At 44.9% G+C, this 24,378-nt stretch overlaps 1 protein-coding gene and 1 long non-coding RNA gene across 3 annotated transcripts in view; one reads left to right on the top strand and one right to left on the bottom strand.

The window, feature by feature from the left end:
• The window catches only part of LOC114811242, a 162,816-nt gene extending 149,557 nt beyond the window's left edge, over positions 1-13,259 (bottom strand). The window contains exons 1-2 of one of the 2 annotated variants that reach the window (XR_003758913.1): positions 13,181-13,259; positions 890-1,222 (exon numbers count right to left, since the gene is read on the bottom strand). This is a non-coding gene — a long non-coding RNA (uncharacterized LOC114811242). Of the gene's footprint in view, positions 1-889; positions 1,223-4,954; positions 5,156-13,180 lie in introns of those variants that run through there. The other variant, XR_005659907.1, reaches the window with a different exon arrangement.
• A 3,106-nt stretch (positions 13,260-16,365) lies between these two features.
• Positions 16,366-24,378, top strand: part of ADCY8 (adenylate cyclase 8) — a 145,332-nt gene continuing 137,319 nt past the window's right edge. The window contains exons 1-4 of the mRNA XM_029062630.1: positions 16,366-16,415; positions 16,573-16,634; positions 16,998-17,188; positions 18,114-18,206. Coding sequence (XP_028918463.1) covers positions 16,366-16,415; positions 16,573-16,634; positions 16,998-17,188; positions 18,114-18,206 — 396 coding nt within the window. The remainder of the gene's footprint in view (positions 16,416-16,572; positions 16,635-16,997; positions 17,189-18,113; positions 18,207-24,378) is intronic.

Genomic DNA, 24,378 nt, shown 5'->3' with positions numbered 1-24,378 from the left:
GGGTTTTTTATACTACTGGATCGTCATGGAGCACCTGATTTGGTCAGAGAGATGGCCTGTCTCCACAGAAAGGCATTTGGTTAATAACCTATTAGACATGAGTTTACCTTACTCTCGAAAGCCTAACATGTTTAAAAGAAACAGTTAAAGATCGAACAGTTCTTGATTCTAACCTAATCATCACAAAGACTATTGCATTAATGCTGACATCTTGGGAATACATATTGAACTTTCATTCTCCCGCAATCAATATTTCTGTGTACACTGAGAGACACCTAATGAGCCCTTTCTAGATACAGCATAGCTAGGGCCAATCGATCGATCACTAAATGCAGGCAGGAAGACGAGCCTAGGTGCAGATGTTCTTTTGAGAGAAGACACTTTCATTTTATTTAGAATGGTGATCAGATTAACATCTGGGTCCACTGGCCTTCTGAGTCAATTTGGGGGAAGAAGAATCAAATGCCAGAGATAAAAATTAGCTAGTGTCTGGTGTATCGAGCTTCCGCCCATTCTATTTCTGACTATGCTCTCTCTGGTCTTTTCTCCCAGACTGGGAAGAATTTCCATTTATTGAATTTCCCTGCACTCCTAGAGAGTCAATATTTGAGTGGGATTGTGATGACTATGCGTTAAAAAAAACAAACCCGAGGTTGAAAGAGGAGACTGGGTAGCTCAGAAGATTAACAATAGGCTCGGTTTTCCAGACACAGATCACTAGCTCACAAAGATAATTGGATCGATCTTTCTATTCCCTTTCCCACACTACCTCCAAAAATCTATATACAAAACAGAGCTGTTATTTGTAATACCACCCCACCACCATTTGGGCGGGTGGACCCAAGATTCCAACCTCTTTTCCAAGGTTTGAGATATATCGATTTCATACCTCTAAATCCAGGTGTTGGGGGGATGCAAGACTCCGGTCCACGCTCCAGATCCAGTCTGGTCCCAAGGAAGTCTGATCTCTCTGCAGGATATATAGATATCCTGGCTCAGCTTCCTGGTACACCATGATCCCAAAAGCAGAAGTGGGCCGAGGTGAGTGAATCAGTTGGATCCACCGTTGACCACAGGGTTAGCAGCTCCATTGTCTCCACATCACCTCCTTCACGCCCTAGCCCACTCACAGCTCTTGGCGGTTGACCTAGTGTCAGTCATTTCACTGTAAGTCTCCAAATCCTCTCTGTAGTTGGCTGCAGGGAGCTTTCAAGGATCATATCTGAGGGGATAAAATGACACCAACACAGGAACATGAGCCATAGTGGATCTAATCAGCCAGCCAATCCCAAACTTTGTGCCTGGCAATCGTAATCAATCGTTTTTATTGAGCTCAGAGTGCTCTACTAAGAATCGTAATCAATCGTTTTTATTGAGCTCAGAGTGCTCTACTAAGCACTTGGAAGCATACAGTAAAACAGAGTTGACGGACACACTTCCCAACCAAAAGGTGCTTTCAGTCTAGAGGGGGAGATCAAAATTAATATAAAGTTACAGATAAAGACATAATAATGATAGTAACAATAATGGGCCTTGTTAAGTGCTTACTGTGTGCTAAACACTGGGGTAGATACAAGGTAACCATGTCAGTCCCTGTCTCACATGGGGCTCACAGTCTTAATCCCCATTTTACAGATGAGGTAACGGACGGAGAAATTAAGTGACTTGAAAGGTCACACGGCAGACAAGTGGTGGAGTCAGAATTAGAACCCACATCCTCTGACTCCCAAGCCCAGGCTCTTGACCCTAGGACAAGTTGTGGCCATACATAATACCATGGAGCTGAGGGATGGGTGAATAAAGGGTGCAAATCTGAGCGCAAGGATGACGTAGAAGGGAGTGGGAGAAGAGGAAATGATGGCTTAGTCAGGGAAAGCCTTTTGGAGATGTGCTTTTAATAAGGTTTTGAAGGAGGGGGAGAGTTTTCTGTCAAGTATGACTAAGATATTTGTTTAGGAGTTTACAAAGGATGGTTAGGGAAACAGGATGCAAGGTGTGCTGGACTTCTCATTCCCATTATGCTGCTGGGAAACCAGGGTCTTTCTTAGTTATTTGACCCAGCCAGTGATGAACAATTAGCGACAAAGCCAGGCTAGGACACAGGTCTTGAGAAGCAGAGCCCAGCTGGTTTTCTACTAGTCACATGACCTTCTTGCTAAAAGGTCACTTGGATAGACAGCAGATGGATTGCCCCTGGGGATTGTGAAATCTATTCTCCGGAAACCTTTAAGATCAAGAGAGTGGTCCATACAGTGTTCCACATGCCATGGGTAATTAGTAACGATGGATCTAGCCCATGACATTCATCTGACTGTGATAGACCAGCTGAATTGAAGTGAGTGGGGCATGTGTGTTCACGTGTGTGCCTTCAGGTGCATAGGACATGCATGTACATAACATGAAAATGCCAATCCATCCCTTTTCCCTTTTACTGAATTCATGTTCTCAAAGTTAGACTTTTAAAAGCTTTGGAAGAAACACAGATTTCTGAAGGTGAATATTTTGGGTAAGCAGCTGTGAAATAAAGTATTTAAATATTACTTCAGTAAGACTTAATTTACAGATTGGATAATTCATTTTCACAATTTTTCCAGTATTTAATTGTTAATTTTTATCTGAACACTCATATCTGTTATCAAACCATCAATAAAAACAAGGCTGTTCAGTTCACTACCATAAGCCTTCTTTAGTGTATTTTCATGTATCTCCAATAGAGGTTTCTTAATAATTCAGTTGATTGCTTTGATGACCTGGAAAGAGTTATGATGATAATTCATTAAGGCCTGCTGCAACCCAGGATATCGTCAGGTTGTCTACCAGATCGTTCTCAGTCAATCATTTACTGAGAACTTACTGTCTGCAGAGACTGTACTAAGTGCTCTAAAGAACAATGCCACTTTTCAGGGACCCAACAGGAAGTCGGGCTGGAAAATCAGCATCTTTGAATTCAGTTCCTAAGGGCTTCCCAACGTTGCTCTATACTGTACCTTCTTTTAAGCTACCACCTAGTTCATTACACTAAATGCACATCAAATCAATCAATCTCTAATTTTGCACTTAGGCTTCAGATCTATAAGTAGCACCATGGAACCTTTCTCAACTCAGAGAGTGTTTGCCCCAAATCATGTTTCCCAGCTCCATAGCTGGGTAGAAGCAGCATAGCCTAGTGGAAAGAGCATGACCCTGGGAATTAGAAGATCTGGGCTCTAATCCTTTCTCTGCCACTTACCTTTTTGTGACATCTTCAGGTCACAACTTCTCTGGGCCTCAGTTCCCTCATCTACAAAATGGGGATTCAATACCTGGTCTCCCTCCTACTTAGATTGTGAGCCTCATGTGGGACCTGATTATCTTGTATCTTCCCCAGTGCTTAGTTCGGTCCTTGACACATAGTAAGCACTTAAATACCATAGTAATTATTATTAACCATATTTCACTGGGGGAAGGAGAGTAGAGGCAGATGGCTAAAGGTTGAATATGTGAACCTTGCTGGCTTATGAAGACTCATCCTAGACCTGTTTGAATGAGATGAAAAGGAAGGTCAATTTCATCTCCTGCTGAAACTTAGGGACATTTTCCTGATGGGAGTTGATACTCCTGGGGAGGGTGGAAAGAGGAGAAAGAAACAGGGGTCTTATTGATATAGATTTCCTTACTGCTGTTAGTCAAAACAAGTCATGGCTTCTTTTCCATGAAAAACACAAATTTACCCTAATGTACTTAGCCCACTCAGTCACTCCTAACCTGTCTGGAAGAAGCCCCTTGCAACTCCTGACCCCCACTGCCTTCCTCCCATATACCTTGAGGTTGGAGAAGAGTCATCAAAATTTTTTTTAAAATTTGATTCATTTCAAATACCTGGTCTTTTCACTACCATATTCAGACTAAACCATGTGGTCTTAAAAGCATTCTAGAAAAGCAGGTAAAAGTTTAAGGGTAAGGGCTACAACTGTCTTAAAGAAAAAGCAGAGAATAGAACACTTATCTTTAAATTATAAATTATTTATTCATATTCAAGTCTGTCTCTCCCCCTCTAGACTGTAAGTTCATTATGGGATAATTTGGTTGTAAAGTACTCTTCCAAGCTCTTAGTACAATGCTCTACATAGAAGCATTCGAATACCTTTGATCAACTGATGGAAAATAAGTCTTAGCTTCCAAACTGACAGGGAGATCAGGCCCCAGACATGCAGTTCTGGGTCACAGTTTCTAGTTTTGTAGATCTGTCTCTCCAGTTAGAATGGATGCTCTCTGAGGGCAGAGAACTTCTGCAGTAGTCTTCCAAGTGTGTTGTCCTCAGATGCTCAAACTATACTATTGATTGGTTGATTTTTCATCACCAGCCCACCTTGTCCCAGAACTCCAATCGATGGCATATAAGAAGAAGGCTTCTTATCAAACATTTTGGAAAGTCCAACAGAAGTGATGTGCATGTTCCCTGACCAAAAAGAGCATCTATTCCACATGAGAAGTCCTTCAGCAAGGAAGTTCCCCATTCTTGGAGAGGAGTTTCCAGTTCAGGACAACGAAGCATAAGTTTCAGAGGCTGAGGATCCTGTCCCCTCTCTACATCACCACCCCCCTTTTCAGAGCAGTTCTGACCAGGGGACCAAGTACCAAACCTGCAGCAGGAACAGAATAAGACTGAAAGCAGTGCAGGGGGATACTTTGGATTCATTTTTACAAAGGTCAGCCACAGAATCCACCTATAGGTTGAGTCCCCTCTCCCTCAGGGCTTCCACGGTCAAATAAGTCATTTTCAGAATCTTTGAGTGGGGAGGTAGGGTGGAGAGGAGAGACAGAGAAAGAGAGATCCAGGAGAGGAATGGGAGAGAAATTGGTATTGGGGATTAAAAAAAAAGTCTGAGAGGAATTAAGAGGGAGATATGGGTGAGGAAAGGGGAAGAGAAAGAGTAGGAAATGGGGAAAAGAGAGGAAAAGGGAGGAGACTTACTAGATCATTATTTCCCTTTCCTCTTCCAGTATTGCTACTTTCTCTCATTCCCCCTTTAACCTCCGAGCTGCTGGGTAGTAGCTCTCAGGAACCACGGTAGCCTCGTAGCCAAAGGATCTTCTCCTCCACACAGCCCTTCCCCTTATTCTAAAATAAGGCACGGATAGAGACCAGAGCCTCATCCAGGTAAAGAAACCATAAGGAAGGAGGGCTAAAAGGCAGGTGTTCACCCTGAAAAGAGTAAGAGTCAAGCCCTAGCCCACTTCCTGCCCTGCTCCCCAGCTCCTTAACTCAGCCCTCACTTCCCCTCTTTCTTCCTTTTCCCCTGTGGAGGAGTAAAACACCTCCAGAGACCAGCAGTGACTCATTCAGACTGAGGATCCAAGGCCAAAATTGCTAACAAGCAGCAGCTGTGTCTACCCACTAGTTACCATCCTCCCTCTGCCCTTCAACCCTCAGCTGTGGCTGATCAGATCAGTGCCCTCCACCCTCACTGCCGCAGTCACTTTTAAGAAACCTACTCACAACAGAAAGACTAGGTAGGACATGGTTAGGAATACCAAGCTGGCTTGTTTTTACCCTCCAAGAAGGTGATCTGAGCTGTGAGGAATCCAAAGTATCCCATTTTGGGGAGGCATTTATAGTTTGCCCTTATTGTGGTCCTAGTTCATCTTTATCATAGAGGATCTGCATGGCCTAATGGAAAGGGAACAGGACTGAGAGACAGAAGATTCATTTAATCATATTTATTAAGCACTTACTACGTGCAGAGCACTGTACTAAGTGCTTAAAAAAACTATTTGTTAAGTACTTACTATATGCCAAGCACTGTTCTAAGTGCTGGGGTAGATTCAAGGTAATCAGCTGTCCCACATGGGGCTCACAGTCTTAATCCCCATTTTACAGATGAGGTAACTGAGGCCCAGAGAAGTGAAGTGACTTGCCCATGGTCATACAGCAGACTAGTGGAGAGTTGGGATTAGAACCCATGACCTTCTGGGTTCAGAGAAGCAGCATGGCATAGTGGAAAGAGCCCGGGCATGGGAGTCAGAGTTCATCGGTTCGAATCCCGGCTCTGCCGCTTGCCAGCTGTGTGACTTTGGGCAAGTCACTTAACTTCTCTGTGCCTTAGTTACCTCATCTGTAAAATGGGGGTTAAAACTGGGAGCCCCACGTGGGACAACCTGATCTCTTGTATCCACCAGCGCTTAGAACAGAGCTTTGCACATAGTAAGCGCTTAACAAATACCACCATTTTTTATTTTCTGACTCCCAGGCCCGGGCTCTAGCCACTACACCATGCTGCTTCTCTGAAGAAGATCCATGTTCCGGTCCTGTTTCTGCCACTGGTCCACTGTGTGACTTTGGCCAAGTCACTTCACTTCTTTGTGCCTCCTTTTCCTCATCTGTAAATATGGGGATAAGGTATTAGATCCTTCTCTTCTTTAGGCAGCGAGTCCCCTGTGGGACAGGAACTATGTCTGATCTTTTTGCCTCATAACCACCGCAGTGCTTGGCACATAGTAAGCACTTAAGTAGCACAATTATCATTATTGTCCCTTTTTTTGTTTTTGTAGTTTGAGTCTTTACTATCCTTAAGTGTCTGTCCCCAATTCCTTAACCTCCTGGCACACAAACACACACACCTGTCTTCTTAGGTATTGAGTCCCTTGGGGTTGAGAAACCATGTCTGATTCTCACATGGATTTTTTTTTTTTAACAAGTGCTTAGTTCAGTTCTCTGCACACAGTGGAAATTTAATGAGTACTTCTATTGCAAATGCCTCTGATCTGATTAAAGAGAAAAGGCTAGCGAGATCAGGCATCCCAAGAGATACCCACAGTTTCCGATTCTCTTTTAGAGTCAACCATTTCCCATTATTAATAACTCTCTACACTAGGGCCACCTCACGGACCAAGCAGCAACACTAATTCTCTAGCAGCAGAGGAACAACAAGAATGAATTTGGAATCTTCATATCCTCAGCAAAGCCAAAATTCTGTGGAAATTAACAGCCTGGCTTTGTGCTTCTGAAGTTCCTCAACCGGTCTACCTCAGGGAGTTTCAGAAAGTTTAATTGGTCTAGAGGAAAGAGCAGAGGATTGGGAGTCAGAAGATGGGGGTTCTAATCCCAGCTCTACCACTTGCTGGCTATGTGATCTTGGGCAAGTCACTTTGCTTCTCTGGGCCTCAATTTTGCCACCTCTAAAGTGATGATGAATTGCCCAGGCTCCCTCTTTCTTAGACTGTGAGCCCCATTTGTCTGACCTGGTTATACTGTACCTACCTCAATCCTGGGCAAGTCACTTCACTTCTCTGTGCCTCAGTTACCTCATCTGTAAAATGGGGATTAACGGTGAGCCTCACATGGGACAACCTGATCACCCTGTATCTACCCCAGAGCTTAGAAGAGTGCTCTGCACATAGTAAGCACTTAACAAATACCAACATTATTCACCCCTAGTACAGTGCTTGGCAGACAGTAGGTGCTTAACTAATACCACAGCTCTGCAACCAAGTGAAAAGAATTGGACTCTGCCTGGGGAAAGAAAACAGATCTAGAGAACAGTTCTGATCCTCCTTGAAGATGAAGGGAATTTGCTGGAATTAGTCTGAGCCATCACAAGAGGACAGTGATCCTGCCATGTCCCTGCTCAGATATGAAATTTATAATATAACTTTGGAGGGACTACCCAAGGCTGTTTGAGATCTTCATCATGGTGCTTCAGAAGGCAAGAGCAGAATATAAAGGTGAGGAAAAGGCAGAGGCTCTATTTCCAGAGTTACCCTGGTCAAAACGAAAAAAGAGAGGAAGAGCTCGTGTGCATTTTGAACATATAAAAATGCCTCTGCTAGATGAAGTCCCCATGGCCGGGAGAAGTATTAAACAAAACAAACCAATAGAAAACCATGCAGTTGCCTAGCACACAGTTGTACCGGTCCAGATTAGCTCACAAGACTCCTCCGGCAAACGAGGAAAAACCCGACGGAAGAAATGCAATTTGCTTCATCTCCACAAGGTCAGAAAATCAGAGATAGGGTGAATTGGGTTGGAGAGGCGGCAATAGGGGTGTGGAGAGGTCGGCTCAATCATTCAATTAGTAGTACTTATTCTGCGCTTACTGGGTACCCAAGACCTTGGTCTAAGCGCTTGAGTACTGTACTAATCGGTCCTGAGCAGTGTTCAAGCTGGAAAGCAGCCGGAATGAACACAGAAGGGAAGCTCACTTTCTTCAACTCAAGCAGAACAATATTCCAACAGCTGCCTCGATGAGCTGAATTAAAGCAATCATAAATGAGGAGGGAAGAGGAAATTATGGTAGGGGCGGACCGAATATAACCAGTGTGACAGTCTTCCAAGAGCAAGCGGTGGGGTTCTTACATCTATCCCATTTTCCCAAGCACTTAAAGCATCGTCGGCACTCAATAATAGTATTGCTGATGATAGGGGGGCAGGGTGGTCTAGCGGAAAGCAAATGGGTCTGGGAGTAAGAAGATGCCATCTAGTTTCAGTTCTGCCTCTGGCCTGCTGTGACTTCGGGTAGGGCATCGAGGCAGTGCGGTCTAGTGGAAAGAGCACAGGCCTGGGAGTCAGAGGACCTGGTTCTAATCCTGGCTTTGCCAGTTGCTAGCTGTGTGACCTCGGGCAAGTCACTTAACTTCTCTTGTGGCTCAGTGGAAAGAGCCCGGGCTTGGGAGTCAGAGGTCATGGGTTCGAATCCCGGCTCTGCCCCCTGTCAGTTGTGTGACGGTGGGCAAGTCACTTCACTTCTCTGTGCCTCAGTTACCTCATCTGTAAAATGGGGATGAAGACTGTGAGCCTCACGTGGGACAACTTCATTCCACTGTATCTACCCCAGCGCTTAGAACAGTGCTCTGCACGTAGTAAGCACTTAACAAATACCAACATTATTATTATTCTCTGTGACTCAGTTTCCTCAACTGTAAAATGGGGATTCAATACCTGTTCTCCCTCCCACTTAATACTGTGAGCACAATGTGGGACAGGGACTGTGTCCAACTTAATTTACTTGTATGTACCCCAACACTTTGACCAGCGATTGACATATAGTAAGCCCTTGCTAAGTACCAACAAAAACAAAACATACTGTAAAAGGGAGATGCTAGTACCTGCCTCTCCCTACCTCACAGAGATTTGGTGAGGATATAAGGAGATCATTGATGTGAAAGCACTCTGGAAAATTAAGCACCATACAAATTCAAGGTGCAATTACTACGATGAGTTTAATATCACTAATTCAGACCCCACTAATTTTAATTTGGAATCCAAAAAAATTCCTTCTCAAGATGCATAACATCAGACTAGGCTCTTGAGGTACATTTTGGAGTAGACATTACAAACATTGAGATATTTATTAAGCTCTTACTCTGGACCAAAGTACCATGCTAAGTGGTGGGGCAGATATGTGGTGGGGCAGCGGTGGGGCCGCTCCAGTCTATTCTTCACTCCGCTGCCCGGCTCATCTTCCTGCAGAAACGCTCTGGGCCTGTCACTCCCCTTCTTAAACACCTCCAGTGGTTGCCTATCGATCTCCGCTCCAAACAAAAACTCCTCACTCTAGGCTTCGAGGCTCTACGTCACCTTGCCCCTTCCTACCTCACCTCCCTTCTCTCTTTCTACCGCCCACCCCGCACGCTCCGCTCCTCCGCCGCCCACCTCCTCGCCGTCCCTCGGTCTCGCCCATCCCGCCGTCGACCCCCGGGCCGCGTCCTCCCGCGGTCCCGGAACGCCCTCCCTCCTCACCTCCGCCAAACTGATTCTCTTCCCCTCTTCAAAACCCTACTTAAAACTCACCTCCTCCGAGAGGCCTTCCCAGACTGAGCTCCCCTTCTCCCTCTACTCCCTCTACCGCCCCCCCTTCACCTCTCCGCAGCTTAACCCTCTTCTCCCCCCATTTCCCTCTGCTCCTCCCCCTCTCCCTTCCCATCCCCTCAGCACTGTACTCGTCTGCTCAACTGTACATATTTTCATTACCCTATCTATTTTGTTAATGAAATGTACATCGCCTTGATTCTATTTAGTCGCCATTGTTTTTACGAGATGCTCTTCCCCTCGACTCCATTTATCGCCATCGTTCTCGTCCGTCCGTCTCCCCCGATTAGACTGTAAGCCCGTCAAACGGCAGGGACTGTCTCTGTTGCTGACTTGTTCATTCCAAGTGCTTAGTACAGTGCTCTGCACATAGTAAGCCCTCAATAAATACTATTGAATAAAAGATTATCAGGCAGACCTCAGGAATTTGCAATGTGGTAGAGAAAACAACATCAAACATCACACAAGCACCATAAATGTGTCCACATAAAGGTAGGGAAGAGAATTCAGAAATCAAGTACCACAAAAGCTTTCATTAAATGGCCTATTCCGGCAGCGCTTAGCTCTATTCTTTACAGCTTCTTCTGCTAGCTTCCCTGAAGAAAGGAGAAACAAACCAAAGCCCATCCATTTTTTTTCTGGAATGGACGACATTGTTAATCAGGTTCAGCTCATATGCCATGCCTTCTCCCCAGAGCAGGAAGGATCCGTGGTATGTGGGAGATGAATCAGATATTATTCATTCATTCAATAGTATTTATTGAGCGCTTACTATGTGCAGAGCACTGTACTAAGTGCTTGGGATGAACAAGTCGGCAACAGATAGAGACAGTCCCTGCCGTTTGACGGGCTTACAGTCTAATCGGGGGAGACGGACAGACAAGAACAATGGCACTAAACAGCGTCAAGGGGAAGAACATCTCGTAAAAACAATGGCAACTAAATAGAATCGAGGCGATGTACAATTCATTAACAAAATAAATAGGGTAACGAAAATATATACAGTTGAGCGGACGGGTACAGTGCTGTGGGGATGGGAAGGGAGAGGTGGAGGAGCAGAGGGAAAAGGGGAAAATGAGGCTTTAGCTGCGGAGAGGTAAAGGGGGGATGGCAGAGGGAGTAGAGGGGGAAGAGGAGCTCAGTCTGGGAAGGCCTCTTGGAGGAGGTGATTTTTAAGTAAGGTTTTGAAGAGGGAAAGAGAATCAGTTTGGCGGAGGTGAGGAGGGAGGGCGTTCCAGGACCGCGGGAGGACGTGACCCGGGGGTCGACGGCGGGATAGGCGAGACCGAGGGACGGCGAGGAGGTGGGCGGCGGAGGAGCGGAGCGTGCGGGGTGGGCGGTAGAAAGAGAGAAGGGAGGAGAGGTAGGAAGGGGCAAGGTGATGGAGAGCCTCGAAGCCTAGAGTGAGGAGTTTTTGTTTGGAGCGGAGGTCGATAGGCAACCACTGGAGTTGTTTAAGAAGGGGAGTGACATGCCCAGATCGTTTCTGCAGGAAGATGAGCCGGGCGGCGGAGTGAAGAATAGACCGGAGCGGGGCGAGAGAGGAGGAAGGGAGGTCAGAGAGAAGGCTGACACAGTAGTCTAGCCGGGATATAACGAGAGCCCGTAATAGTAAGGTAGCCGTTTGGGTGGAGAGGAAAGGGCGGATCTTGGCGATATTGTAGAGGTGAAACCGGCAGGTCTCGGTAACGGATAGGATGTGTGGGGTGAACGAGAGGGACGAGTCAAGGATGACACCGAGATTGCGGGCCTGCGGGACGGGAAGGATGGTCGTGCCATCCACGGTGATGGAGAAGTCTGGGAGCGGACCGGGCTCGGGAGGGAAGATGAGGAGCTCAGTCTTGCTCATGTCGAGTTTTAGGTGGCGGGCCGACATCCAGGTGGAGACGTCCCGGAGGCGGGAGGAGATGCGAGCCTGAAGGGAGGGGGAGAGGACAGGGGCGGAGATGTAGATCTGCGTGTCATCTGCGTAGAGATGGTAGTCAAAGCCGTGAGAGCGGATGAGTTCACCGAGGGAGTGAGTGTAAATGGAGAACAGAAGAGGGCCAAGAACTGACCCTTGAGGAACTCCAACAGTTAAAGGATAGGAGGGGGAGGAGGCTCCGGCGTAGGAGACCGAGAATGATCGGCCAGAGAGGTAAGAGGAGAACCGGGAGAGGACAGAGTCCGTGAAGCCAAGGTGAGATAAGGTATGGAGGAGGAGGGGATGGTCGACAGTGTCAAAGGCAGCAGAGAGGTCAAGGAGGATCAGAATGGAGTAGGAGCCATTGGATTTGGCAAGAAGGAGGTCACGGGTGACCTTAGAGAGAGCAGTCTCGGTAGAGTGGAGGGGACGGAAGCCAGATTGGAGGGGGTCTAGGAGAGAATGGGAGTTAAGGAATTCTAGGCATCGATTGTAGACGACTCGTTCTAAGATTTTGGAAAGGAAGGGTAGTAGGGAGATAGGACGATAACTGGAGGGGGAAGTGGGGTCGAGAGCGGGTTTTTTTAGGATGGGGGAGACGTGGGCGTGTTTGAAGGCAGAGGGGAAGGAGCCCTTGGAGATTGAGTGGTTAAAAATAGAAGTTAAGGAAGGGAGGAGGGCAGGGGCGATGGTTTTAAGAAGGTGAGAGGGAATGGGGTCCGAGGCGCAGGTGGAGGGGGTGGCACTTGCGAGGAGGGAGGAGATCTCCTCTGAGGATACTGCAGGGAAGGATGGGAAAGTAGGGGAGGGGGTTGTTGGGGGGGAGGGGAGAGGCGGAGGGGTGACTTTGGGGAGCTCAGACCTGATCGTGTTGATTTTCGTGAGGAAATAGGTGGCCAGATCATTAGGGGTGAGAGATGGGGGAGGGGGAGGAACAGGGGGCCTAAGGAGAGAGTTAAAGGTCCGGAACAATCGGCGGGGGTGACGGGCATGGGTGTCGATGATATTACCTATTAACCCAATGCCGGTAAAAATTCCTTAGGTTTCCGCAACTCAACTACTAAACAGTGATGAATGCTTACATGTTAAATAACTTCTTATGCTTTAATGGCCCAGCTTTCTCTGTTGTGTACATTTAATGACCCCTTCTTTGAGGTCTGTAAATCACATCTATTTTTATCCCTAGTTCTCTTGTTTTCATGTAAGACGGCCATTAGGGCACTCATTCAGTGGATAATCACTAAGGTATATGAAAATAGTAGGCAGATAGGGAAAGAGTGGGCTTAATATCTTTAACAAAATCTCTATGGCATATTATTTTTCAGTAACATCCTAAGGTTTTTTCATTGAAATAACTCCAATTTAGGGGCCTCTTGTAGGAAAATGAAGAAAATATTATAATATTCTAGTCTGGTGTTTTTTGGGTGACAGCAGAGAAATTGTATAACGATTCATTGTCCACCAAATAAGTTATGATATTAAAAGCTTACCAGGAGTAAAGCACGGTGCTAAGTGTTGGAGTCAGTTCAAAATAATCAGATTGAACACAGTCTCTGTCCTCACTGGGATCACAGTCTAAAAAGAAAGAGAGCAAGTATTTTATCCCTCTTTTACAAATGAAAAAACTGAGGCTCAGAAATGTTAAGTGACTTGCCCAAGGTCAAGCTGGTGGCCGAGGTTGGGATTAGAAACCAGGTCTTGCGATTCGTGGACTGGTGCTTTCTCAGTTGTGCGTTTAGAAGGCATTTATAGGTGTTTGTTACAGACCCCAACCACAGAAAAGAGCATCTTCTACAGCATTCCTTTCACATCAGAATTTTACTCTCCCCACATGTCTGAGAAGCCCCACTTTAACTTCCGGGTTGCCCCACAGTCCCTCAGGTTCTACCGTCTGCTGAATGCTCAATGGACTCCCAGTAAACCTCCATCCCGGCCAATTCCCTCACTGTTGAGGAGGCCCAGCCTCGCTGGATCTGCCGTGAAGTCTGATCACAGAACCATACCAGATTTGATTGGGTCACACCCAGCAGAAAGGAATAATACCATAATGCCTACGATGATGATGATTATCAATCAACCAACGGTATTAACTGAGGGCTTACTGTGTGCAGAGCACTGTGCTATGCTCTTGGGAGAGTACACTGTAGCATAGTTGGTAGGCGCATTCCCTGCCCACAGTGAGCTTAGAGTCTAGGGGAGATGAAGGTGATGACGATGATGCTGAAGATTATGATGATGATTATGAAGAAGATGATGATGTGGAAGAGGAGGATGGTGGTGATGATGACAGAGAGGTTGAGAGGGTGCCCAGAGATGCACTGTTCCATGGCACGGACTCTGCCCAATTCGTAGCCCACTCTTTGGTAATGTGTGCTGTTGGCATCAGGGGCACTGGGCGAGAGTGGAAGGTGGGTGATTCATTCATTTATTCATTCATTCAATAGTATTTACTGAGCGCTTACTATGTGCAGAGCACTCTACTAAATGCTTGGAATGTACAATTCGGCAACAGATAGAGACAATCCCTGCCCACTGACGGGCTTACAGTCTAATCGGGGGAGACAGACGGACAAAAACAAGACAACTTAATCACAATAAATAGAATCAAGGGGATGGACACACCTCACTAGAGAAGCAGCACGGCTCAGTGGAAAGACTCCGGGCTTGGGAGTCAGAGGTCATGGGTTTGAATCCCAGCTCTGCCACTTGTCAGCTGTGTGACTGTGGGCAAGTCACTTCACTTCTCTGTGCCTCAGTTACCTCATCTGTAAAATGGGGATTAAGACTGTGAGCCTCACGTGGGACAACCGGATTACCCTGTATCTCCCCCAGCGCTTAGAACAGTGCTCAGCACATAGTGAGCACTTAACAAATACCAACATTATCATTATTATCATTATTATTATTATTAACAAAATAAACCAACCACCACGAATGACAGGTAAGTCAATCCCCATCCTGCTGACAGTGGAATACCTCCAACCCACACTTTTTTTGCCTTTCTAGTCCCACATATACACCCCCATGGGTTAATATCACCATTGGTGACATCTTCAAGTACAGCAAGTACAGTTTTGAAGACATAGATGTGCATACATGTATATGTGTATATGATACATGGAATACATCATATGTCTATATAAAACTGCAACACTAATGGCATTGAGCCTCATTAAGCAAACCCATTATCTCTAGCAAGTGCCTGGTCTTTGAGGAGCCTTTACAAAGGAGAAAAGAAAGCAAAAACACAGTTAGGACCATTTTCATCTGAATTAATTCATTTGTTGGGTCTTTTTAAGTACCCTGGGAATTGGCCAAGGTATGTAGTAAGCTTCATTTCGTTGTGCTTCCAAAGAATGTTGACAGAACACTTTTAAGGACTTCAAGGCTCATAAATTAGCACTGAGCCATGGAGATAAGACCCACTAAAAATCCTTTATTATAATGATGTTTTACAGATCTTTGTTTTCACTGCTGAGCTTCCTTTCTTAATGAGAAGCTATTTTTGTTCCAACATCAGTCCTTTAGATAGTAACTATTAATGAGCTTTCAAATGCTAATATTAAGGTGTATGGCAGAAATCTAAAGCAGCTTTGAAAACTCCATTCAGTGTCTTTGTCAGGGAAAAATATTTGGGGGAGTTTGGAGAAATCATTATGGAAATGGTTTGGGTAGGTGTTGAAATATTTTTGCCCAAATAAAACAGAATCTTTATGGTTGGAAATATCTTTCTCAAAATCATCTTGGTGAAAACACCAAAGAATATCATTTGTTCCAATAACGCCTGGGAGATCTGCAGCAAGTGAGAAAGGGAATAGGAAAATGGGAGGAAAATGTCCAGACCTTTCCTTGTAGGTAGAGTGTTGCTTGGCAGCTTATTGTTTGGGTGGAGGGGAAACAGATGGTGATATAAACCAGTATGATTTCTCCTTTTTTTCACCTCCTTTTTCACTCTTCTCCCTGCATCTTTAGGGCCCTGTGGTGATGCCCCATTGCACTGTGAATCAAGACCACAATCCCAAATTCTACTTCATGGTTCTTCCTTAGTCCATCCTAGTCTGCCTCAACCTGTTAAATCCCTCCACTCTCCTGATTTTACTTCTCCCAGGCAAATGTATCCATTTCCTTCTGCCTGATCTTACTCAGTTTATCCACAGCTCATCATTTTCATCATTTAACCGGATCCTTTTTTATGGTATTTGTTAAGGTTTACTATGTATCAGGAACTGCACTAAGCACTGGGATAGAGACATGAAAATCAGGTTGAACACAATCCCTGTCCCACGTGGGTTCACTGTTTTAATCCCCATTTCACAGATGAGGTAACTGAGGCATGAAGAAGTTAAGTTACTTGCCCGAGGTCACACAGCAGACAAATGGCAGAGTCAGAATTAGAACCCAGGTCCTTCTGACTCCAAGGCCCATGCTTGATCCTCCAGGTCATCATGTTTCTCAATATTTAATACAGAGTATTGTACTAAGTGCTTGACTCATGTGTGGTTATTTCCATTGGCTTCATCCGTTTAATTCCCTCTTCACTCACTTTGATTATATGTGCTGAACATTCTTTCCTTATTCGGGTCCTATGCTTGTTCAATATTTATTTTTTTTTCTGAATATTTCAGGCTCAAACATGTTTTGATGTGAATCATCAGTATAATTGCCATAATTCACCATGTGGACCATGTGTTTAGACTCTTATGACTCTAGAAGACATCTCAAAAGGTCAGTCCATCCATTTCTCTGCCCTACACCACCTCAGAAAAGTGAGAATCGATTCTTTTCCCTCAGGTTTGCAGAAAAAGAAAATCCACTTCCTCCTTTTGTACCCATTCAGACATGCAATAACGTCAAATTAAAGTAATTGCCAAATTTTCCACAGGTACATTCCAGAAAAATACCAGCTGGATGTTGTTGACTTCCCACCTGCCTTATCCCACTGCAGTTAGTTTGGTCCACATTTTACAGTACAATTGTTGACCTGGTTTTGCAACTGTTGGTAAGCTTGAGGGCAATGTATCTTCTCCATCACCGAAAGTAATGTGGCAATCAATCATATCTTACTGTGCGCCGAGCACTGTACTAAACACTTGGGAGAGTACCATATAACAGAGTTCATAGGCACGTTCCCCACTCACAAGGAACTTACGACCTGGAGACTGTAGCAAGCTGGTATTGTCTGCTAAGAGCATGAAAGGTAGAGGAGAAATTTCCCACTGTTTTCTATAGCCATAGTGGCACCCTCAGGGAGTTTATAGTAGAAATAACTGAAGCTTACCCCCTCTAATTATGTTCCTCATACACCAGCAACACTAGCATATAAAAACATAGCACACCAAAATATTAAGAGCAAAACTGATGATAGTCAACTTTATTTTGAATTTTACTACAGGATTGGGAACATAATGGTGACATTTATAAAGAATCCTGAGCTCTTACCTCTGAAAGAGAGAAGGAAATGTCACTGGTTCAATTTTGCACAGGAAATTGTCTGTACAGTGAGTAAGGGCACTCAAACAGCTGTTACAGGGGTAGCTGAAATGAGATGGCCCAGGAAAGCGTGGCCTCGGATAATGTGGCATCCCAGCTGAAAGCCAACTCCTCTCGTCCTGGCTCTACTACTTGCCTCCTGTGTGACCTTGGGCAAGTCACTTTAATTCTCTGTGCCACGGTTACCTCATCTGTGAAATGGGGATGAAAACTGTGAGTCTCATGCAATAATAATAATGTTGGTATTTGTTAAGCGCTTACTACGTGCAGAGCACTGTTCTAAGCGCTGGGGTAGATACGGCATAATCAGGTTGCCCCACGTGAGGCTCACAGTCTTCATCCCCATTTTACAGATGAGGGAACTGAGGCACAGAGAAGTGAAGTGACCTGCCCACATTCACACAGCTGACAAGTGGCAGAGCCGGGATTCAAACCCATGAACTCTGACTCCCAAGCCCGGAGTCTTTCCACTGAGCCACGCTGCTTCTCCATGAAGTAGGACGTGGACTGTGTCCAACCTGATTAGCTTCTATCTATCCCCGAGCTTAGTACAATGCCTGACAGAAGGTAACGGTACCGTAAAAGAGAGAGAAAGAGAGAGAGAAAGAGAACAGCCATGAAATCAAGCAAAGAGTGGCTCTTCTCAATCAGAAGCTTTGAGGGCACCAGGAATCACAGAGACAAAAATGAAAACAGGACCGTGTCCTGCCACGAGCAAACAAGGGAGCCCAATAGGTGTAAATATAATAGGATTGGGACCAGCTACCCTAGTCTGCCTTTTCAGTCACATTCATCCCTCTAGGTGACCTTCACTGCCGGGGGCTTCACCTTTGAACAGGAGCACACCATGTTTTCTTCAATCTGCCAATGCAACTTCTAGCTCAGAAGCTGAAAAAGGCCGTTTCATCTTCGACATTTCTGCTTCACCCTAAGTGTATGTTGTCGAAAAACAATTACTCATACGTACGTACATCCAACTCAAAGTTGAATAACCTTCAGCTGGATGAACTCAACTCAGATCAAAGGGTACTTTTTGATTCTGATCTTATTCAGGATTTTGGCCTTAACAATATTTTTAGGTTTGGATGTTCTGATGTCTATGGAAAAAAGAGACTTTTACCAACCCTGGTTCTTTAACTGACCCAGATAGTTCAGCTTCATAGACCAGCTAAGCATGTAATTCATTAAAAATATATTTTGACTACTCATTGCTAAATTATTTCCATCACAGAGTGAAAAGTAATATCTGCAGCATTTTCTTTGCTGCTGTAAAAGGAAAAGAGAGAGAAGTAATAAGGGTATAAACACATCAATCCAAATTGCCCTTTTCATATTTTTGTGATGAAAAATATTCAAAAGCGCTTACAGCATCAACAAGGATAATCATTGTTTCTTGCTTTTCGGAGTTAGGATCAGGATGATGCTTTCATTTAAAACTTTAATAGTCCAATTAGGAATGTAGAACATTAAAATGACCTGTTTTGCTCTTGCTCTAGGCTGGAAGTTTCTTGTAGTTTGAGCCCCATGTGGCACATGGACTGTGTCCTACCTGATTAGCTTGGCACATGGTAAGTGATTCAAAAATAACACAAAAAAGCCAAAATCAAACATAAAAGAAACTGCTCTTGAATAAGGTTCAGTGTAGGTAAGCTTCTGCAACATTCCCAAGAAGGTATATAAAAATTTCTTGAGCCTTCTAAATACTGAAATGTTCCCTTTAATATCTTTAATTTCCCCTTTAATAATCTATGATTACCATCTTTGTCATGAATTTATCGGAACCCGTCTCAAACCTATTGGTATTTTTGCCCGGCAGAACACTCAGTTGGGAAAAAAATGCCTTTTCACAGAGGGAATCTACCATCTGAATGGTTTTTTAGGGAGTAGTCTGAAACAGCATCTCAGGTGGGACTGTCTACAAATGAGTAGTTTAAGTTTGAAAGCCTACCTGGATGACTCCAATTTGAAATCAAGAAAATCAGAGACAAAAGCCGGAAGAAGAAAAGGCTGTCTAAGATGAACCCCCCTCTCAGGAAGAGAAGATCTATTTTTGTCTCTGCTGCACAGAGAGGCTTAACTTGTCATTTACACAAAACACTAGATCTTGACCAAAGCAGGATTATCTCTGACAAAATTGGACTCATAGCCTATCTTTTCCAAGCTCGATGACAAAATGGAGAATCCCAAGTGTCTCCAGATATCAGCTGTTATTTTAAAATTCTGGGTTGAAGGAATATTAGTCTCATAAAATACATGGAAACCCGTAAATATCCTCATCATTTCTAGTCCTTCCATCTGAAATCATTTGCTTTTCTCTAAAAAACTGCACAGAAATCCAAGTACCGGAGTGACAAAGATTAGAAAAATAAAATGTATTAAGTGAGTTTCCTTGGGGGAAGATCCCAAGTTTGATGTATAAACCTTTCCTGATTATTTATGCTAACAAGGCACTTATACTTTGATCAGGGAGCTAAGAATCATCCAGGACAGGTAAATTCTATTTGGATTAACATCAGCATTAATTCCCTAGCACTGTGTACTGCCTGGGGATTTTGGGGATCACATCCAGCCCTTAGATTTTCGGGGCACTGAGAAGAATTTTGTTGTCGTTGTTGTTGTTGCTCTTTTATGTTTCACGGTATTTGTTGAGCATTTACAATATGTGAAACACTGTTCTAAGTGCTGGGGTAGGTACAAATTAACTGGGTTGGACACAGTCCCTATCCTGCATGGGTCTCACAGTCTAATAATAATGTTGGTATTTGTTAAGCGCTTACTATGCGCTTACTGTTCTAAGTGCTGGGGTAGATACAGGGTAATCAGGTTGTCCCACGTGAGGCTCACAGTCTTAACCCCCATTTTACAGATGAGGTCACTGAGGCACAGAGAAGTTAAGTGACTTGCCCACAGTCACACAGCTGACAAGTGGCAGAGCCGGGATTCGAACCTGTGACGTCTGACTCCCAAGCCCGGGCTCATTCCACTGAGCCACGCTGCTTCTCTAAGTCGAAGTCTATGTTGGCGGAGGCCTTCCCTCATCTGATATGGTTTTTTGTTTTTAATGGGTCTAATTCTCATTTCTGCCCAGTCACTAATTCGCTCAGAAGATGGCTCTAAAGGAACAAGGCTGGAGAGGAGCCAGGGAGAGGGAACACAGGGGATAGAGGAATCTAGAAATGACTGCTGATGGAGACATAGATGACCTGAGTGGTCTTTTGTTTTCCTCCTCTGCTGAACAGAGGCAGAGACAGGGACTGGCAGGGCCAGGGGGCAGCTCTACCTTCTCTTTGCCAAGAGTAACATCCGTGCTCTTTGTGCCAGAGTTTACCTGATGAACTAGTCTGTTTGGTTCCACACCTCCCCCTCTCCCTGAATAGGGGTGGAGGTTGGGAAAGGAGTTCAGAATTCCTGGCCGTTTTCTGAAAGCTTGATTCCTAGTGGAAAGAACACAGGCCGGAGAGTTAGAGGACCTGGGTTCTAATTCCACTATACCACTTGCCTGCTGTGTGACCTTGGACAAGTCACTTAACTTCTCTGAGCCTTAGTTTCCTCAACTGTTTGATACCTATCCTCCCTCCCCTTTGAAGTAGGAGCCCCATGGGGGACGGGAGAATGTGTTTGATCTGATTATCTTGTCTCTACCCCAGTGCTTAGTAAGTACAGTGTTTAGCACATAGTAAGCACTCAACAAATACTACTAGTGCTAATCCTGGCTCCACCATTTGTCTGCTGTGTGACCTTGGGTAAGTCACTTAACTTCTCTGGGCCTCAGTTACCTCATCTATTGAGGGGACTAAGACTGTGAGCCCCATGTGGGACAGGGACTGTGTCCAACCTGACCAACCCAGCACTTAATACAGTGTCTGGCACACAGTAAGTGCTTAACGGATATTATTGTCATTATTATTAGCATTCTTCTCTTTTATCAGTAGGAGAAAATTCTCCATTCCCTCCAAGAGAGGTGCAGAATGCAAGCTTCTATTAGATGCTCGTCCCCCCTCCACCAACAGCCCAAACTGCAAGCCAAGAGCCGGCGGAGCCGCCAGCAGCCAAGGTTGAAAACCTACCAATGTCCGCTGGCTGGGAGAGGCTGTGGGCCTCAGTGCCAGCCCTGGAGATGCGGATCACCTCACCGCGGACCAAACACGATTACAGTTGTAACGTGTTTGTTCAGTTTAACGGAGGGAGGACTGTCAAAGGAGATTTTGGATTCTCTGCAGATGTTGCTTCTTGCTCTCTGCCTATCCTCTCCCCGAGACTGTGGATCCCGGGAAGTAAACGTCTTTCTTCCTTCGCCTCAATTCAAAAACTTAGCCCCTCATTTGAAATGAATTGGCTTTAATTTTAATTGCTTTTGCATGTTCTCCAGCAAATTAGAGCCTCACCACAGTCATTTTAATGAAGTAACCCACGGACTGCTAAGGAATTTTAATTTCAGTCCACCAAGAAAACTTTCCTGCCCGGCAAGACTCACCCTATGATAGATTTGTGTACTGGGTTACATAACTATTTTTGCTAATCCTTTCACCGGAACTGACTCTGGCTAGAAAAATCAGGCCCCTGGTTTTCAAGCATTATACTCTGTCGTAGTGAGCGGGAAGGGAGATCAGCCTAAATGACATTTATTAAAAGAGCTGACCACTTCTATGTTAAGTACACACGGACTTGACCGGCATGAACAGGAAATGAATAAGTCTCTCAACTTGGCTTTATTTACAGAAGACTCGGGGTGATATTTAGGGATCCAGAAAATTAGGCCTGAACTGAATCGGGTATAACTTTTGCCTAATCAGGCATCCAAACAGCTCTGAACAGGAACTAGAGTCCATCCAGAAGACACTCTTCTTCAACCCTAAGTCACGCTGGAGCAAAGACATGATCGCATAACATTGAGAAGCAGAGCAAACTAGCAGAAAGAGTGAGGGTCTGGAGGACAGGTGACCTGAGTTCTAACCCCATCCCCGAACCCCATCCCCGTCACTAGTCTGATGTGTCACCTTGGACAAATCACCTAACTTCTCTTCATCTCAGTTTCCTCATCTATAAAATGAGAATTAAATGCCTCTTCTCCCTCCCACTTAGACTGTGAGTCCCATATGGGTCAGGGACTAGGTCTCATCTGTCCCAGTGCCTAATACAGTACTCAGCACATAGTAAAATTTTAACAAATAGCACAGTTATTATCATCACCCACACTCTTCAGGGAGCACCTTCTCTGGGCAGTGTGCTGAATGTTTGGTGGGTAGTTGTCCACTACAAGCCAGAATGAAAACCCCAAGCGTACCCTTGGGGATGGACATACCTGGGAACCGAAGAAAATTCACCCGATAAGAAAACCCCTGTAAACACTACATAACAATGGCAGACTATCTGAACAGTTCCTATATAGTAAACTGAAGAAAAACAGTAAGCTCCTCGAGGGTAGGAATAGTATCTATTAACTATATTGAACTCTCCCAAGCGCTTAGGATAGTGTTCTGCACAGGGTAGACTGTAAGTTCCTTGAGGGCAGAGTGCTCTACAGATAGAATGCACTCGATCCACAGCCCTGATTGATTGAAGGGAAACTCAGGCCAACCCAGAGGGCAGAATGAATAATTGAAAGGCACAGTCGCAAACAACAGGGCCAAGCAGCAGACTGGCAGGCGATCACCACAGAAGACAGGCCAGCCTGACTCTTAGGAATTGAGAGAGAGAGAAGGGTTGCTCTCCCAGAAAGGAGACTCCCTCATGATCAGAATCCTAAGGCTCAGGTTTGGAAGTAGAGGCAGACCCCCTGCTAGTACAGGAAAAGGTTTTCAGACCAAAAAAAAAGATCTGCAGAGCCTTTCATTATGCTTCCTTTCGAAACCAGGAAGAGCATGGCCTAATGGAAAGATCACAGTAAGACCGGCTCCTCTTCCGGTCTGCTGTGTAACCTTGAGCAAGTCACTTCACTTCTCTGTGCCTCAGTTACCTCATCTGTAAATTCTTCCCCTTCCTACTTAGACTGGGAGCCCTGTGTGGGACAGGGACTGTGTCTGATCTGATTATGCCGTATCTTCCCCGGTGCTTAGAACAATGCTTGGTGTACAGTAAGGGCTCAACAAATACCGCCGTTATTATTATTCATTATTATTACTTTTTCTATCAGGAGAAACAGAGACTGGGGGATGGCAGGGTATTTGTGCTTAACAAATACCATAATTATTATTATTAATTATTAAGCGAATACCATGGACTGCCCAAAAGACAAACAAATGGATTTTGGAGCAAATTAAACCAAAGTGGTCTTTGGAAGGCCAAATGACTCGCCTTAGATTAGCATATTTTGGACACATAATCAGGAGGACTAATTCTCTGGAAAAGACACTAATGCTAGGAAAAATCCAGGGAAAACGTGGCAGACGGGCAGCTAGATGGGTAGAGACCAAAACAACGATACTGAAAGAACCATTAGAAAGGTTGCGGATTATGGCAGAGGACAGGACGTTCTGGAGAAAGTATATCCAGGGAGTCGTTATGAATTGGAAACGACTCGACGGCGCTTAAAATAATAATATCATTACTTCTATCAGTAGAAACAGACATTGGGGGTGGCGGGGAAGAGGACTGAGCACTGAGTAGGAGAGAGACCTAAGGTGCACTGTGGATAAAGATAATTACAGATCTAAACCAGCCCTCAAGATCTCATGGTTTGATCCTTTCAACTGATTTTTCAGGAGTACAGGACACCCAGGAAGGGGATTTGGCAATATCTTCCCTGAGCTCTCCAAATAATGCCTCAATTATCAGAATCATAATTATCAAATCATATGACTACGAAGCAAGTACCAGCCCTGGCATTCCAATTTTAGCTGTGCCAGCTGCAGCGGGCCTCGCCCGTAATAATAATGATTAGCTGCCCTGGTAAATTACACCGCTGTTTGTGGACCAATTTCTCCAAGTCTGGAATTAGGAGATCGTTAGAGGTCACAAGGCCCCAAAACAGTCAGTCAATAAAGATCACCCACTGTTAATTTGTCTAGCCCCGGGACTTCAGAAACTTCTTCAACAGGGTGAAGCAGTGTGGTCTAGTGGAAAGAGCACAGTCAGAGGACCTGAGTTCTAATCCCAGCTCCGCCACTTGTCTGCTCTTTGACCTTGGGTAGGTCACTTCACTTTACTTCACTGTTCTCCCTCCTACTTAGACTGTGAGCCCCATATGGGACTTGATGTT

The sequence above is a fragment of the Ornithorhynchus anatinus genome, chromosome 4 (genome assembly GCF_004115215.2).
Source record: "Ornithorhynchus anatinus isolate Pmale09 chromosome 4, mOrnAna1.pri.v4, whole genome shotgun sequence".
In the NCBI taxonomy this organism is placed as follows: domain Eukaryota; kingdom Metazoa; phylum Chordata; class Mammalia; order Monotremata; family Ornithorhynchidae; genus Ornithorhynchus; species Ornithorhynchus anatinus.
This window is presented reverse-complemented; position numbering and strand designations above follow the sequence as displayed.